The sequence below is a fragment of the Clarias gariepinus genome, chromosome 6, assembly GCF_024256425.1.
Source record: "Clarias gariepinus isolate MV-2021 ecotype Netherlands chromosome 6, CGAR_prim_01v2, whole genome shotgun sequence".
NCBI classification, from domain to species: Eukaryota; Metazoa; Chordata; class Actinopteri; order Siluriformes; family Clariidae; genus Clarias; species Clarias gariepinus.
The window spans coordinates 15,364,393-15,378,932 of record NC_071105.1 but is presented as its reverse complement, the minus strand read 5'-3'; the positions used below and the strand labels follow the sequence as shown (position 1 = coordinate 15,378,932).

Genomic DNA, 14,540 nt, shown 5'->3' with positions numbered 1-14,540 from the left:
TCAAAGGAAAGTGGTTGGCATTAGCACTTGAAGCATGAAGACCAGCTGTAAATCAGGTACAAGGGACTGGTAAGAAGTCCACCGGTCATTTCAACCTGACCTGACAAAAAAAAAGACAAAAAGTGGAGACAGATTTCTCCTACGAGGAATTATGACTTCTGAAAAATCATTGACGCAATCCACTAATGCGTCAAAGACAGTAAGATGCATTTATATGCAGAGAGAGTTTTACAGTCCTCTATGTCATTTACTGGTAAGAAAGATTGTGAAGGTGGAGTCATTTGTAGACATAGGAACAGAAAACATCTCACATTATCTCTGCACTGGTGAGCACTCAGGAATTTCCGAAGCTGATGTTCAGTTATTCGTGCTTTGCAAAAGGAAGGAATGCAGCCGCAAGCAAATGGAGGGGGAGAGAGAAAGAGAGAGAGAGATAGAGAGCGGCTGCTTTGTGGCCCGCGACGTTCGTTAGAAGCACCACATCAGCCATTCCCATGACTTAAGGAATGCAAACTTATTAAGGGGGTCTAACGGCAGAGATGCAGGTCAAACTCACTCAGCATAAGGGTCAGAAATGTTATGTAGTTGTAAATCCCCTGACTTGTTTATCCGGTTCATAAAACATTGGAATGTAACTCCTCCCTCAGTAGTGTTGAGGATGGTTTTAGTGGTCTCAGGTCAATAATACTAGACAAAAGGGTAAACTGCAATGCCCACTGAACAGCCCATCATCACGGACTGACAAAAGCCTTTCTACGACACTCTGTCTGAACCCATGTTGAAATAAATAGGTCAGATGTCGAATGTATTCCACATACAGGATTTATCATGGAACGCCATGCAGAAAGGCAATTCAATCAGGAAAGGCAACTGGACCGCAAAGCTATGATCATTGCTCAATGCAGGCAAATACACACTGACCTGATTCTGCAAGTGACCAAGGGATGGATTATTACAGACCCCTGCTCTGACCTTACGGCTTGGAAAAATACATCAGTGGAAAGATTTTCTTGAAACGCAAACAGATCACCTGACTATTTGTCCTAACAATGAATGTTGAACAATAGACAGCAGCATTATATAACCCTGACATTTAACATGGTTAACATTAACTAATGTAGCACCTACTGTACTGTGACCAGAACCATGGTTATCCAGCTCACTGACAAATTTCAACAATGATTTCGAGCAGCAGGTAGTGTTTTCTGCAGCTCCATGGTCACCGATTTTAACCTGAGAGTTCAGGTTATGTACAGTATGAATTGAGTTGAATGTGTGTGTTCTCCCAGCTCCTGAAGAACTGCTGGTACTATATGTTGATTAGTGACTGTAAATTACCACTTTATGTAAGCAAATATTAGTGCAACGCAGAAGGAAGTCCTACCTTAAGCAAATGGCTTCTTTTCTGCTTTTCTCCTCACAAACTCATCCATCAAATTTCCAGCTCCTTTGCCAGCCTTTATTTTAGTTTTTATTCTAACCTTTACGGGGCATTGTTTGTGGGTGTTTCTCGCATTGCCCTATTTGTTACTCACATTGCCCCAAAGTAGTTATCAGATTTGTTTTTTGCACTTTATATAGCACCAGTTAAAATATCTATCCATTCATGGCTCATCTGTACCACTTACCCTGTGTATGATCACAGGGGCCCAGGAGCCTATCCCAGGAAACTGCAGGGTAAACCCTAGACAGGATCAAGACAGGGGACAAGAACACACACCAACAATCAGTCAACAATGCCAATGTCTCTGAACTGTGGGAGGAAACCAGATTACTCTGAAGAAACCTCCAGATAAAAAAATTAGGATCTAACCGACTGCTCATTGAAAATAAATTCAGAGCCACACTCGCATAACATTTCCAGAGATTAGTTCTGTCATCACATTCATTGGCTTGTGCACACGCACCCAGTTTCTGGCAAGTGGGCAACTATGAGACGTGAAACTTTTTATTATTAGGTCTAATTTTGCTTTAGGGCGTCTTCAACAGTCGAAACATTTTGCATATCCATCAACGGATCCTCTTTGTTTCGATAGTACTTTGTTCTTACCTAGGGTAATTTTTATATTTGTGCAAACAATATTTTTACCCCAGAAAAAAGGAATACTTTATTTTAGTGGGAACTGTTTTATCCAATTAAAACAATCCATATCAATAGTATATATGACAAACCAACACTCGTGATAAAATTTCTGTGAACATAGACGTAAAATTGATTAACATTTACAAGTCAAGCACAGTATGTTGACGAGACTGTTATTTGCAGTCAATTCTTCGAATGGTGCAAACATGTATGTGTACACATCTGTGAGTGATGATTTCAGCCACGGTGGCTCAAAGCCAACCGCAATCAGTGAGTGGAAAGTCTGATCCTTGAACTTAGATGGATAACCTGTCACAAACTTGATACACATCTGTCTGTGGGATTATATACATAATCCTTTACGAACCACTTGTATACTTAGCTGGGAGTTACTGGCACATCCTCCATTCAGACTTGACCTCACCTCAAGTGATTTCCACAATAAAGGAAGTCCTGGGAGGCCAGTGTTTCAGATGTGAAGCAGGCAGTCTAATTAGAAGAAAACCCCTTGTATGTTAGACATGTTTTAGGAAAAAAATATTATTTAAAATGTATTTTATAAAATTTTTCTTAAAACACAGGTACATACAGTAAAGGTGCCAATAATTCTGAAATTATGACATGGTATGTGCATGTAGTTATTCTACTTATATGCAGTGGGCAATAAATCAAGACAGGAGTGTTGTGAATAAAATTACATTTAATTTTAACTGGAAAAGGACATTTGTAACATCAGAATTCGCAATCAAGCTCTGGTGTTTTTCACAGGTCAAAGTTTCTTTTGAGCAGAACAATCTACACAAAATGGCGAGAATGAGTGCACTTCATATTCAAACAATCTTTTTCTTTAAAAGGCAAAAAGCTTGAGCGAGTCATCACATTGGTCCATACAAAATCACCTTCAGGGATGAACACATCTATATTTATATGTTGGACTATTACCATCAGGGCACTTTAACAAAAATGATTCAATACTCGTTAGAGGGAAATACTATAAAACACTGCTCAATAGACAGTGCAAGATTGCTTAGTGATTAAAGAATGTAATTTCAATTATAGTATATACTGTAGTTGGCATACTGTCACTGGAATTTCATGCATTTGTGACTACAGTCTTAATTAATTTTTTTTTTTACTTTTCCATCCCAGAATTTATCATGACAAACTCTTGAGAGCTGCTGGATTTCCATTCTTGTTAACAATGTCAGCAGTTGTGCTAAATAGTTTTCTTTCTTCGTTTGGCAAAAGGCTTTAATCCATTAGTCCTGAGGATTGGTGATGCACAGTGTGTAGGACTGCATGCTGCAAGCTCACAGTAAAGGAACCCTTAAGGGTGTAAAATAGAAGCAAGAATGAAAGCAGAAAAACTTTAAGGCCTTCACTTGTTTTTAGCCAGCCAAATGATATATACATATTAAGCATTATTATTTTTTTATGTAAAAAAAATGCACTCACATACACACATTAAAACTGCATGGCATTATGGAAGGTTGTCACCTAAACTGCAGTTGTAAACATGGAATGTTCAAATTCACAATAACAGTCACTAGAGGAATTCTTTGCCTAACGTTTGCTCAACATGGATAAAAAAAGAAGCACTGGCAGTGACTCTAGAGACATTACTTTTGCTGGCTAGATTGGACATGACAGAATGGCACAAACAAGTTACAGACTTGATCATTCAAAAGAAGACACTATCATTAGAAATCCAAATAATCAAAAAGCATCTTTTACATGTAAATAAGGCATATAATCATTAAAGGGTTACAATATATTAATGTACCATGATTTGCAATCATATATATTGCTACTGTATCTACCATAAACAGGACAACAACAAAGGTCTAAGGTTTTCTAAGGTATAGGCAAGAACTGGGTAGACAGGAGATTTAGGATCATGTTTTTCTGTTATCAAACATGCTTTTGGCAAGGGTTATGAATTTTAATCCATCCTGAAATACCACTGGATTGTAATGATGGTTTGCCCTCATTCTTCCAGCATTGCATTTAGTGTTGCTGTGCGCTAAAGACAAGAGAGCTTTCCACTGCACTTTGGAAAAGCTAATGTGTGGGGTTTTGGCAAGGGTGAAAAGAAAGCATGGTTGGTTTAGTGCTCTGACAGAGGAGCTGACCTTTCACTGACCTGTGTGAAGCCCTCTATTGTTCACATGTGCAGAGCTAAAGAGGGAGTGCTGCTACTCTTGAGGACGAAATACGTCAGAGTGACGCCACAGGTTCCTCCACAATGAGCAACAGGACTCTAAAGGCTACCAGTCATCTGGGTCGTTTTCAGTGTCTAGTATTAATGAGACAAAGCAACTGGACTTGAGTTAAACCTATATGAGTATGTAGAGCTACTTATTTGGTGCTGTATTCCTAATCCTGTTTGGTTCAACCTTGCTTACTTTTCAAACCAGTTAAGAATGGAACAATATAAAACTGTGTACTGACCTACATTTGCAAGAGAATAGTCAACTGCAAGAGATTGAAGCAGACTAGTGAGTGTAGAAACAACTTTTATATCAGTCACCTGAACTTTCCTGCAGATGGATATGAAGGTTTTCGGTCATGCACACCATGTTAAATAGTGGTGAAGCAAATTTATTTTACACCATGTCCCCTTATCTCAAAATGTATTTGATCAGTTTGTTTCCAAAGGGCCTCATTTATCAGTCAGTTAGTAAAGATGTGTCTAAATGTTTTTTAAGACCAACTATAAACAAATCCTTTTTCAGTAACTTCTTGTTCCTCTTTAAACTCACATGCATGTCCATGAACAGCAATCAGCAGGTGTGTTCACAGCGCAGCTGATTTACATTTATTGACGTCACACACTCTAATAAAGAGCATTGCTGAAAACAACAGATCTTGTAGAACAAAGTTAAGCATAAATTAAGCGTAAGGTTGTCACATAGCTATCAGCTGTCATAATACTCATCTGTAAACTGGTATATATCCTAAGCATGTAGTCACAAGCGTCTGACTCAGAGGTATGGCCCAGTGTATAAAGGCACTAATATGGACATGCTGTATTTGGCTATTTTATAAAATGCTTACTGGAGTAATAGAGGAAAAGTATGTCTTCTGTGGTGAATCTGTGATGGTTCAGACATGCAGACTGCATTATGCTAAAAAAATATCAACTATAAGTCCAGTTGCCTTAATTAATTACTACTTGGAACAGTGTTAGTTCTGCAGTGCAGGTTCTGCACTAGTAACTGGATGGTTTTATACTTTAATTACATTTTGTCTCATCTGCCAGAGTAAATGCACTTTCCCGATGAATTAAAAGTGAAAAATAACAAAATTTGTCCTGTTTTGGAAAATTGATGAAAGGCTAATTTTTTTTTAGCTTCAGGGAACACTGTTATAACACAGAGTCAGAGCACTACTGCAGGGCTTTGCTTATCAGAACTGAGACATTAAGAGGGTGCGATGATCAAAGAGGTGGAATTGGCCTTGATGAGTAAAGCTCTTTGTTTGGGTACTTCCCAACTGAGATCTTTTTTTTTCCTCTTTCTTTATTTGCAAAACGGTCTGATCTAGACCACATCAGATAGTATGATCACAGCAGACAGCTTCTCAGTTCTGGAAATCAATTGTGGGGTTAAAAGAAAATCCTATCCCAAGCTTTGCCAATGCACCATAAAACTTGTTTACTTAGAGGTTTTTGGTCTATGTTGAATAGAACAGAAGTGAAAGCAGTGAATATGTTTCAAGTGTAAACTCCTGTTCTAGCCTGGAGGGCAGAAAAAAAAAGACGAGCAAAAATGAGGAGGTTAGCTGACTTTAAGGCGACTAGTGTATGAATGCTTTAAGGTAAAATATTCTCTCTATAAAAAAGGAGGCATCAAAGAGCACATGATTAGTGTTTCCCACTACAATATAGTGCAGGGCTTCTTATCCTTAAAAGGGTTTTCGGAGGCCGGGATGCCCATCAGTAGGGGATCGTACTTGGCGTGCTCGCTGCAGTAATGCATAAGGTCTGCAGAGGCTTTAGAAACCTAAAAAGAGAAAAAGAGAAAAATGACATGATAATAAAACGAGTCATTGCAAAACAATGATTTTATGGTACTAGTTGTGTTGTGTATTTTTAAGTCAACATCTTTTTCAAGGCATTCATTTTTTTCAGATAAAGGAAGCTGATTAATTTTTACAAATGTCCCTAAATTACCTGCAACGAAAGTGATCTAAAGCATCCATGATCAACAGCATATATTACAGGTCAAAAGATTTTTTGTGCAGCATATTGATGTGGAGAGACAATTTAAATTTTATTCACATCATAAACTATACCTGCCTTTAAAATACTTGCAGTTAGCTCTCTGTTTGGCCTCACTTATAATTCTACAATTCTTACTCAATCCTAATTCTCTGCATTAAGTTCAACTTTATGAACTAGTGCTTTAATACTTTACATACAACCTGCATGCATTTCTGCATGCAAGTTTTACATTTCTTAATATATACTGTATAATATACTGTAATACCAATACAACTTTAGGTAGACCTTTACCTTTATTCTCTCAATGTTTGCCTCTATCCGTAACTGTTGTACGATTCTTCTTGCCTGTGCTATGTTATTTGAGCTCTGCATCTTTGATGACATTTTTCTTCTTGATCTTTACAGACCTGCAAATACAAATAAATTCACAATTCACAAATCTGCTGCACCATTTTAAAACCAAGATCAGGAAAGCACTGTTTGTTAACACTAATGTAAGTGCTTTTGCACACACAACAGGAAATACGGCATTCATTCTAATGTCTGATACACACAAACAGTAGCATGCCCTTTACAGAGGCTGGGGCCCCAGCAGTGAGTGGGAGTGTGTGCAATGCTGTCAAATTGTATGTCACAGCTTTGGCCCAGTGAGAGTCTCTCTGTATGTGCTTATGAAAGAGGGAGAGAAAAAGTGCAAGAGAAAGAGAGAGAGAGAGAGAGAGAGCGCACGAGAGCGAGACAAAGAGCGACCAAAAAAAAATCTGGAGCAAGATGGGTGGGTCTGAACACAGCTGTTGCCATGTGCTCTTGTGTAAACTCCAGTCGCATGCAAACCTGCCATCTCACAGGATTCACACACACACACGCATTGGCGTTAATACAAGTTCCAGCGCAGTCATTCGTAAACAGACACTCGTAAACAGACAGCATCCTGAAGTATTTATAAAAAATAACAACTGGCACAGTCGAATTTTATGTTAAACTTCAGTGTTTGGTGTAAAACATTTCTTCAGTAGATTTTCTCTGTTTAAATACTAAACATATTATAGAAGCTGTAGCAACAGTACAAGGACAGAAAAGATGTGCCTGTTTACACATTATGTAAACACACATGACTTTGTGCATAAATGTTGCATATAAAAATATGTATTTATTTCTAAAGAAAGCTGGTTAGTTGTTAGCATTGTTGCCTCACACCTTCAGGGCTGGGGGATTGAATCCCGCTCCAGTCTGAGTGTGTGGACTTTGAGTGTCTGGTGGGTTTCCTCCGGGAAGTCCGGTTTCCTTCCAGAGTGGTTGATTGGTGTTTCCAAATTGCCCACAGTGTATGTGAGTGTGTCTTTAATTGTGCAGAATAGAAGTGCAGTAAGAAGTCTCTAATCAAAGCTTATGCATCCTGACCAACCTGAACTTGGTGAGACTTTATCAGACTCTCAAGTTCTAAACCAGATGGAGTAAAAATGAAATGTGGCTATGGAGAGCCAGGGAGTAAGACACATCATACAACTCTGTATGAACAGAAAAGTGTTACCCCCAGCATTATGCCTAGTTCTGCACTAGCACCAGATGTTCAGACGAGCTACATAGTGCGCAACACACACTGTTTTATCCCACTTCCTGAGAAACCAGGCACTCTTATCAGACATTTAGAGGAAGAGCACACAAAGCCCTCTGCTCTGTCTGTCTGTCTCTGTCTCTAGGCTCGTATCTCTGCAAAGCGTAACGCCCTGAAACGAACAGAAAGCTCAGAAAGCAGGAGGGCAGAGATAAAGCTGAATGGAGGGACTCATAAAACGTCCTGCATGATTGATCTGGCGCTGTACCAGCCATCGAGAGGGGTTAAAAAGTCCCAAAGTACACTGCACGCAACTGCACACACAAAAAACACACAAAAAAAAACAAAGAATATGATGTGCTCTGATTGTGCTATGTGTATATATACATAAAACAACCAGCTTGCATTGTGCAAATCTACAGCGTACTAATGGGAGGAAAATGAGACAAACAAACACAAAGGGAACAAACTAAGCTTCCTGCAAAGATTAAACAGAATGACAGTTTCGCTGGAAGCACACGGCAGGAATTTATACAGAAGACCTCAGTGCGGACGGCTTGATTTCCTGAAACCGCTCTTCTTCAGTGTTCACTCCGGAGGTAGAGAAGGACATGCAATGAAAGATTATGACGGCCATTAACTCTGATTAACTGGAGTGCAGGCAATGCCAGCAGTACACAGTATAATTGAGGGGTGACATAAAAGTGGTTACGGGAAATAAGAACTTATATTTAGCTTGCCAAATATGAACCGTAAATGTTTAGTGCAGGGCATAACCAGTTGAGAGGATGTTATTTCAGAATGTGACGGTGCAACAGTTAGTTTGTTGATGAAGTCTATATATGGTACAAAAATAGAAGGTGGGCAAATTCATTTTTAACAATTAATTATGATGCTCTTATTTAGTTGAGAGTAGAGTTTGAAAAATGTAATGCTTTGTAAAATATAATAATGATTTTATTTTTAATCCTGCAACCCCATGTTACATTTTTGTGAAAACTGTAAAAAAAAAAAAAAGAATCATCAAAAACCTGCAGGCATTCTTTACAATTTTAAGATTGACTGCACTAGCATACAGGGTAAGAACTTTGCAGGAAAGAGAAACTTACATCTCCTTATTTTTAAGCTTCTTCACGACCTAGCCAAGCTCAGCTTTGAAAACAGCTTTACAAACTGACTAAATTCTAGCGTCTACTGCTGACACCATGCAAGTAAGTCATATACCGAATTAGGAATTTAGGCACTAGGGAAATAATTCATTATTGGCTTTTCCAGCTTCCAACTAACTAACGACTAATATGACCATCCCTTACCCAAAGCACATTACAAGTGGGGTGGACGCCAATGTAAGCACAGATGCAAGCACTTCTTCCTCATAAACACAGCAGCAGTCCTGGGATTTTAACTCCCAATCATCAAGTCACTGCCTAAATATAATTTTCTGCCCACTTGCGAAGAATACAAAGGTGCGTACGATAAGTAAAATCATTACACATAACACCTACACATTTATCCATTAAAAATACAGAGTGAAAATGCAACTGTATGACAGCATGTGCCTTCAGGAACGTGCAACATCCAACGTTCACCTTTGCAGTCATTCTGATCTCTTTTACGCAACCGTTGTCTGTTGCTGGTGTGAGACCTACGGCACATCTGGTCATTTTTACATTAACAGAGAACAACAGCTTCACATCTTAACACAGCGACGACAGTCCGAGAGAAACCCACTCACATACTCGTTCACCCCTATAGCCCGCTCCCTGAGATCAATGCTTCTCCACTTCCTCTCGCCGCGGCCAATTGGATGCTCACATGTGACAACATGAGTAACTAGCAGAGGCTCAGATAGCCACATCCGTTTCATTAACCCACTCACTCGCTCCTCTCCCTCGGTCCCCCTCTCCCTCCCTACAGGAAGCTCCTTCCCTTTCTTCTCCCAGCCTGGACAGTATTAAATGATTAAAAGTTGTGTAAAAAAATACAGGGGGAAACAGGATGAAGGGGGAGTTAGTAAGAGCAGGAAGCTTGCCACACACATGAGAGCCAAGATGTGAACCAGTTAGCTGAGCAAATACAGCACTCAAAGCATTTAGTCTTCCACATCTGCAGTGTTTCATCCATTTAAATCAAACCATGGTGTGTTTACTCCATTCATGCTGGTAAAAACACAATCAGGTGCGGGTGCAAATGTTTTGAGACACTACACATCTCCGTCTAGTTCCAAGCATGCCCTGACGCGATTCAATTGCTGTGAGAATGCAGTTTGACCCTGAATCAACATGCAGGAAGTGAAGCAAATGGGTAATATGGGTATCAGAATCATTGCAGGCACCGTTTTAATGAAATATGAACCGTTATCTCTTTATTTCCTGAAGGAAATACAGTCAATTTAATGATCACAATCAGAATCATCATTTAGATAAATGAAAATTAAGAAATTCTGCACTACTCTATAACTTTTCTATTGAATATCTGTGTGCATATGCACATTTACATTCACCATAAAACAAAATAGAAAGCAGTTTCAGATTAGCATCATCAAGTAAATACAACACACACACACAAACACACACACTTTGTAGTTTTCATGCAGAGCCGCACCCTGAGCTTTTTTCACTCATGTGTATCCTGGCACTTTAAACAGCCTGTCTGGCAGCGAGTGCATGGTCCAGTGAAGTTTATAAAGATCCTTTAGTGACAGAGAGACCGAGCTCCATATGCTACAGCGGCTCTGAGAATCCACGCGACTGTCCACAATATCATCCTAGAAAAAGTGCTGTATTCCAGCAGTTATTATAAGTAAACACTTCAACTGACTGACAACTCTACAAGCCATAAGCATGGTTTTTAGTCTATCCCTTTACCTTTATATTTACAAAGAGGATGACAAGAAATCCTTTACAACACAGAAACTGCTAGGATGCTGTTTAAAACAGTGGTGCAGTTGGGAAACATTTTGCTTGTTAGCCCTTGAACAAAATACAATAGTACATTTTGTTTGCATTCACAGCATTTTGCTCCAGAGCCATTTACTGCACATATGTAAAAAAAAAAAGTGCTTTTAATAATGATGTACTGTAAAAATAAAATAATTAGACCTAATTCAAATTTCCTCCTCATGGAAAAAAACATACCGTTACACCCCTAGTCAAGATGTTTAGAAAGCTTTGAATCCCAACACGCAGGAGTAAACTGAACGCTTCTTTATCATGATTGCTTCCGACATAGAGTCTGTTATGAACTGAAGGCTAAAGAGCTGTGATAATCAAGCGAAAGGCAAAGTAGTCAATCTTTCATCTCTTCATGCAGGTAGTTCTTTGAAGGTGTTCAAACTGCAAGAGAAGCAAACACAACAAGATTTCTAGGTAATGAGTCAGGCTAAAGATTTCTCAGTAGGTCATAAACAAGTCAAAGAAAAAGAATAACATAAAAGACCACCTAAGGGCAGACAGCAGGGCTAGGCCGAGCAAAAAAAATCCACATGTAAAGGCAAACTGACATCATAAGGCCATCTGAGCAGGCTTCAGTGCCCTACATCTGCCCCCTTTCTCTGACTCTGCATGATTGGCCCTGAAGTTTCATTCCAGGAATAACATCTGCACGCAGCAAAAGCCGCACAGGGACCACCGGGCATGTGGACGCACCTGGAGAAGACCTTCAGCTGCAAATCCTTAAAAAGACAGTCATTGCTATAGTAGATTATAAGGACTGCTGCTCCGTCTGTTCATAATTCAACACTATTGTGCAACAGTGTTTACAGACATACAGGAAGACTGAAACCCACACTATGCCATTCATGATGACACTGCATGCATTTATAAGCAGTGCCAGGAAGGAACGGGTTTAATAAGACACAGCACAGGCTTTTCACAGCTCGATCGTGTAAGCGTTGACGTACAGTGCACAGCCTAGTATTACATGAAGACATGGTATTACGTGAGGGTCTCACAGCTGATCAGTGAACAAACCTGTTGACCAAAAGAATTTACATTTTGAAAGAAGTGATATCCTATTGATTTGCCAAATGTACAATCTATAGCTTTAAATGCACCCATCTACCATTTAACTGTCCATCTCTCTGAATTTTATAGCATTACAAATTTTACTCTCATTTAACCAAACATATACTCTAACTTCTCAATGTATTTCACAGGTTCTCCATGCATTCACCTTGGTTTCCTCCCACCTCCTCCCTCCAAAAAACATGCAGGTACTATATGTAGAGTGGCTACCCAAAACTGTCCCCAAGTGTGAATAAAAGCATGAATGTATGTGCAGATAATGCCCTGCAACAGACTGGCAGTCTAGGAAAGTAAACCCTCCTGCTTTGCACCCAGTGCTCCCAGGACAGGCTTGTCGACCCTGACTAGGATAACACTGTTACTGAAGCTGAATGTACAAATAAATGAATCATGAGCAAGATGAGCCATACTGGAGACAACTGAGCCCTCTTTTCATGTTCAAGGACCATCCTGATGGCAGCTGTGCATGCACAACTGGAAGTGAAAAGTGTTACAGGTCATCTTGACTTGAACAGAAACTAATGCTTTACACGAGAATGGCCTGGTTGTTCCTTTATTTATTATTATAGTTGCCTGTATGCCCTAGTCCTGTGCTTTCTCAGAACCGATTTATTATCTCTGATTCTCACTAGGAAGTTGCTCAACAGGAGGCTGATAAGAGCAGCAGACTGGGTCCTAAAACTGCACATTGTGCTATGAATACACAATAGCACTGTTCAGCATTCACGGTGCACTGGGAGGACAATGGGAACTGTGCTATCAGCACGGTGACACACTCCAGCACGTTAGGCAAGAGACAGTGTGCCAAGAGACAGCAGAACCAGTGACGGACAAGAACGGAGTGAGCTAAGTGCACCCCTATGAGCATTAATCACACAACAGCTTGATGTTATCAGGCAGACGGAGTGTACAGAGTTGAGGCCAGGGAGGCAAGAGGGAGGAGACGAGATGGCCTCTATCACCCAAAAGCAGGGGGAAGCAGGACAAGAAAGAATCAGAAGGGAAAAAAAAGGATTTCATGACATATTTTTGAGTTCTTGTCTAGTTAATGTTCAACAAGGCCTGTGTTGATAATTATGCCACAATAAACTTAGACATTCATCATGCATGATTTTATGATCTCGAACATGGACTTTTGGGTTTCATTTAGAGAACAAGCCACCTGTAATTAATAATGGCAAAAGTCCAACTGACTGACAATAATTTTAATCAATCAAGTAACATCGCTAATTATACTGATTTAACATGAACTGTAAGGAAAGGTTATGAAATTATTGCAATAACGTGAAATATTTTCTTTCAGAACATGCATGTTTGTCTTTGAGATACAAAGCTATCTGGTTTATGCACTACAATGCTCCACATCTTTAACTCTTCAGGATTTAACATGCTTCAGATGATTATTTTACTATACATTTTGCATATCTATTGTGTAGACTACTGCTAGGAGACCTGAACCAACTGACTGCTGCAAGCCCTACTACCAAGCCCATCACGAGTTGAAGTAAGTGTGTGCAAGTCTGGAAAACTTCAAACTCCAAATGTCAGTCAGTTCCCAGAACTGGCAAACCCAGTTCACGTCCTGCACTTTAAAATCCTTGCTGATACAATATATTCAAACACACAGTATTGCTATTGTGAAGACCTTTAAGGATGGTCACTCATGCTTGCCATTCAGAAGGCAGCAGCATGTTTTGTGCGGAGTCTGTGCTTCTGTAATTAAGTTTGTCTTGTTCAGAATGCACTGTAATAAACTACGGTATCGAGTGCCCTGACTTTTAACTGAGGTCAAAGATTTCCTCCGGAGACGTTTAATATCTTGGAATCAATTCTCACAAGTTGAGTCAGTTATTTTTCTTTAGTATGTAAAATCACAATTTAATGTTTATAGTTGTGCGTCCAAAGCCATCCTTAACTAAACTGATGGACAAAGACAAGCAAGAAGAGACAAATGGAAACAGTGACAGACAGAAAGCTCTCCTCAAATTACCATGCAAATCCAAAACTGTCAAATGCCTACTCGGTTAGTAATTCAGATTAAGATATGAACTCGTTTAAATCTAGTTAGATCATCACTTGAGATAATAAAAGGAAAGGCAGCAGATCAGGTGCACGAGGCTGCTTTATTCATTGAGACACAGTCTGAAAGTCTGTCTGTCTCTCTCTCTCTCTCGCCACTGGATAGTGGGAGGCTGAGACAGCATAGGAGACAGAGGAGACATGAACGCATGGCTTCATGTGTTACTGTCTGCAAGATAAGGAAAGAGAAGGTCACACACACACACAAGGTGATGCTCTCTTCTTTCCACCTGCACTGTGTCCTTGGATGTGCAGAGATACCCCCCTGAATTGTAGCAGAAATTTGCTGTTGAACAGCAGCATAAAAGGAATATTTAAGTCCATGAAGTTTATAAATCACCATTAAAAGTATAAAATATTGAAAAACAGTATGGAAGAATTTTAACATCAGACAGCATTCAAAAAAACTGAACAAAATCTGTTATGCAGTGAGAAAAAAAACAGAATATTATAAAAACTGTAAATCACATTACTGCTACAGTACCTGGCCAGCCCTGGTACTAAAATATAAAGTTTAAAGTTTTCCTGCTGATGTATTTCTTTCTAATTTTTGTGTTCAAGGTCTCTTTCCAG

General features: G+C 39.4%; 1 protein-coding gene across 7 annotated transcripts in view; it reads right to left on the bottom strand.

Annotated features, from left to right (window-relative positions):
• Positions 1 to 2,763: 2,763 nt before the first annotated feature.
• Positions 2,764 to 14,540, bottom strand: part of gng12b (guanine nucleotide binding protein (G protein), gamma 12b) — a 63,059-nt gene continuing 51,282 nt past the window's right edge. For all 7 annotated transcript variants that reach the window (XM_053499026.1, XM_053499027.1, XM_053499024.1 and 4 more), the window contains 2 exons: positions 6,600 to 6,715; positions 2,764 to 6,087 (listed from right to left, as the gene is read on the bottom strand). In XM_053499026.1, coding sequence (XP_053355001.1) covers positions 5,962 to 6,087; positions 6,600 to 6,692 — 219 coding nt within the window. In that variant the 5' untranslated portion in view covers positions 6,693 to 6,715 and the 3' untranslated portion in view covers positions 2,764 to 5,961. The remainder of the gene's footprint in view (positions 6,088 to 6,599; positions 6,716 to 14,540) is intronic.